The following is a 3,839-nucleotide window of genomic DNA, read 5'->3' as shown; positions in this document are numbered from 1 at the left end:
ATAAATCCGGAGGAGACAAAGTAAGAAATGAAGAGGAAGAGAGACAAATAATAAAAGGGAATAAAAAGAAAACAAATAAACAAATAACAATATCAAATTAAATAAAGAAACATATGTAACAAAATAAGAGAAGAAACAAATCAACTATTTTAAAATATATAAATTTGAGGGAATAAAACGAAAATAAAAAACGAAAAAGATGAATAGGTTTGCAAAATAAATAATAAATAAATAAATTCAATTTAAAGAAAGCAGCAGCGGCAGCAAATGAAAAGGAGGCAAAAAATGGGACTAAAAAGATAAAATAAAAAAGAAGACAAACGAAATTAACCAAAAGTGATGAATGAAATGAAATTAAAATTAAATTAAAAATAAATTAAAATTAAATCAAAAACAAATTAAAAATAAATTAATAAATTAAAAACAAATTAAAAAATTAAAGTTAGAAAAAGAATTTACCGGAAAGTTTAGAAATGCGAACTACTTCTCCATTCATCATATACCTCCTTTTGACTCGAGTTGGCCTCCTAATAATAAATAAATAAACAAATAGATAAAAAAATAAATAAATGAATAGATAAATAAATGAATAAATAAATAAATGAATAAATAAATATTGTATAACAAATGTAAACAGTGCCTGGCAAACGGATTCTAAACAACTAAGAAATGCAAATAAGCCGCGAAAACAGCAAAATAAAGCAAATAAAGCAATTAAAACAATTAAAACAAGCAAAATAAATAAAATGAATAAAACAAATAAAGTAAGTAGATAATTAAAACAATCAAAATAATTAAAATAACTCAAATAAATAATTCGGACTTGACAATGGGGTCGAGGAGCGCCAAGTTCGTGAGGTGTATAGGCAGCTCCTCTGTCGCTAGCGAAGGACCGCCAACTCGAGGACTCCAGAAGCTTCTTTTCTGCAAAAAAAGAGAAATAAATTAAGAAAAGAAATTAAAAACAATTAAAAAACAGAATTTAAACTATTTTAACATTTAAATTCAAATTAAATGCCCCAGTTTCGCATTTTCGCCGCTTGGTTTCGATGATTCAACACAGAAAGAAAGCGAACAGTGCGAAAGCTAAACTCAAAACGAAGAAAAGAAAAAAAAGTTTAATTTAATTTAATTTAATTTAATTTAATTTGTTAATTTAAATTATATTTATTAAATCAAATTATACTCAGCTGGCCAACTGGCTAGCTGGCAAATCTGCTGCCTCCGGCTTCAGCTAGCCAGCTAGCCATGGCTCTAGCTAGCCAACTATCCATGGCTTCAGCTAGCCAGCTAGCCATGAATCCACCTAGCCAGCTAGCTACTGTTCTACTCAGCTAGCTATCTGCAGCATCAGCCAGTCAGAAGCTTCCTGCTGCAGGCAGCCAGCTAGCCAGCTAGCTAGCTCCACCAACAGCCAGCTAGCCAAAGCGTCAGCCAGCTAGCCAGCTAGCTACCCAGCTAGCTAGCTAGCTAGCTAGCTAAAACAGCGGCCTGCCAACTACTAGCTGGTGCTCTAGCTAACTAGCAGCTCGCTAGCTACTGCCCTATCTAGCTAGCTAGCCAGAAATCCAACAAGCTAGCTAGCTACCCTGTTAGCTTCTGCCCTAGCCAGCTAGCTAGCTAGCTAGCTAGCTAGCCAGCTGGCCCCTTAGCTCCCGCTCTAGCTAGCTAGCTAGTTAGCTGCCTAGCCAGCCCTTTAGAGACTACTCTGCCTAGCTAGCCTGTTACTTGCTTCTCCAGCTAGCTAGCTAGCTAGCTAGCTAGCTAGCTAGCCACTGCTAAGAACACCTACAAGATTGCATCCCTCCACAATTGCGGTATTTCTTCGGTGGTTTATTTTCAAAATAATTCCACGGCGGTTTTGGTCGCGGCCGTGCAGCACCTACGGGGCCACAAACCCTAAACCCTAAACCCCAAACCCTAAACCCTAAACCCTAAACCCTAGAAGAGCAACCCTCACCCCTGGCCCCCGAGTTCAAGGGCCCAGAGTTCGAACCCAAATCCCAAATGTAGATCTTTGGGCTGTGACCCAGAACCCTAAACCGTAAACCCTAAACCCTAAACCCTAAACCCTTGTTGTCATACCTCCACCAAATCTCCTTCCTTTATGTTCAAGTGCTTCGCCAAGTCCACACGCTGCGGCTGTTGCTGCAGCCGCAACCCCCAAACCCAAACCCCAAACCCTAAACCCTAAACCCTAGACCCTAAACCCTAAATCATCCAGCGCGCAGCAAATCAAACCCCGTCAACGCGAAACCACAGAAAGGGTATTTCATTATTTAATTAATTAATTAATTAATTAATTAATTAATTAATTAATTTAATTAATTAATTAATTAATTAATTAATTAAATAAATAAATAATGAAATACCCTTTCTCTTAAAGGAGGAGGCACTGAAGGCTCTTTGCTCAACTCCAAAAACTTGGGAGTGAAGGGCAAGGGGGTTTGGCGGTAGTTTAGCCTCTTGGCCTTCAAGTAGGCCTTCACAAACCGCGACATCCTAAACCCTAAACCCTAAACCCTAAACCTTAAACCCTAAGCCCTACACCCTAGGCGCTGAACCCTAGCCTGCGGCTCAGGGAGCCCGAGGCTGCCAGCTGCAGCGACGGGCATGCAGGGGCGGCGCACAGCCCACGGCGGGAGAGGGTTTAGGGTTTAGGGTTTAGGGTTTAGGGTTTTGGAATTAGGGTTTAGGGTTTAGGGTTTAGTGCGCGGCAGGCGCCTGCTTCGGCTGAAGCAGAGTCCTCAGGGGAAGCTGGAGGTCGAAAATGCAGAAGAAAATCCCCCAGGGCCAAACCCTAGACCCTAAACCCTAAATCCTAAACCCTAAACCCTAAACCCTTGAAGCTCGCGACGCGCAGCGGACTGTCCCGGGGGCGCAACAAGTGGCAGCAGCGCAGTAGCAAAATGAAAAGTAAATAAAAAGAGAAATAAATTGAAATTAAAAATAATAAATAAATAAGTAAAAGAAAGACAAACAAGTAAACAAATGGGGGGCCCCTGCGGGGCTGCAGCTGCTGCTGCTTCTGCTGCTGCTGCTGCTGCCTCAAGTAGCTGCACGGGTTTGCTGCTTAGAGCTTAAGGTTTTATACTTTTGTTTTCCCCTTTTTAGATTGTTTTCATTTTTAAGTTCTTTTTATACCCCTTTTTAGGGTTTGGGGACCGCAAAGTTGGTTAATCAGCCGCGGCTGGCCCCTCGAGCGGCTCGTGCACAGATATCGCACCTGAAACCCTAAACCCTAAACCCTAAACCCTAAACCCTAAACCCAAATCCCTAAACCCCCACCAGTTAACGGCCGAAGCTACAGAAGAGGGCTCTTTACCTGCTGCTACTTTGTGGAAGGCTCTGGGGCCCGAAGGCCGCAATTTTTACGTATCCCGGTCTAGTGCTGAGGGTTTAGGGCTTAGGGTTTAGGGTTTGGGGTTTGAGGCGGAGGGTTCGCCGCGAATTCTCGAGGGTTTTGCGGTTTGAAGTCAATAACAACAACCCCACCTTCTTGTCAAATGGAGGGCGTCGAAGTAAGTACGGGGGAGAAGGCCCCGCCCGTGAATCACCAAAAGGTAAGGGTTTAGGGTTTAGGGTTTAGGGTTTAGGCTAAGGGTTTAGGGTTTAGGGTTTAGAGGCTAGGCCTCAGGACCCCGGACTGGACATCCCCAGATCTAGAGTTCAGGATCCCTTGCTTCGGCTGCGCGCCCTCGCTCGAGGGTTAGGGTGTAGGGTTTAGGGTTTAGGGTTTAGGGTTTAGGGTTTGCGTGCAGGTGGTAGCGCGCGGGACTCCGCGCGTGTCGCGTTACTTGCTGCTGCTGCTGTACTCCTTTTACTCTTTCGTTTCGGGA

General features: G+C 42.7%; 1 protein-coding gene across 1 annotated transcript; it reads right to left on the bottom strand.

Annotated features, from left to right (window-relative positions):
• Window positions 1–459: 459 nt before the first annotated feature.
• Window positions 460–2,501, bottom strand: ETH_00002700 (ribosomal protein L24, putative; the record flags this gene model as incomplete). The annotated part of the gene is made up of 5 exons (XM_013373335.1): window positions 460–527; window positions 824–924; window positions 1,793–1,882; window positions 2,086–2,148; window positions 2,373–2,501. Coding segments are annotated over 5 exons (451 nt in total), but the record flags the coding sequence as incomplete, so codon positions are not given.
• Between the last annotated feature and the right edge of the window lie 1,338 nt (window positions 2,502–3,839).

This window comes from Eimeria tenella, genomic scaffold (genome assembly GCF_000499545.2).
Source record: "Eimeria tenella Houghton genomic scaffold, Eth_scaff133, whole genome shotgun sequence".
NCBI classification, from domain to species: domain Eukaryota; phylum Apicomplexa; class Conoidasida; order Eucoccidiorida; family Eimeriidae; genus Eimeria; species Eimeria tenella.
Note: the sequence above shows the minus strand (reverse complement) of the source record. Positions and strands in the feature narration are given on the sequence as shown.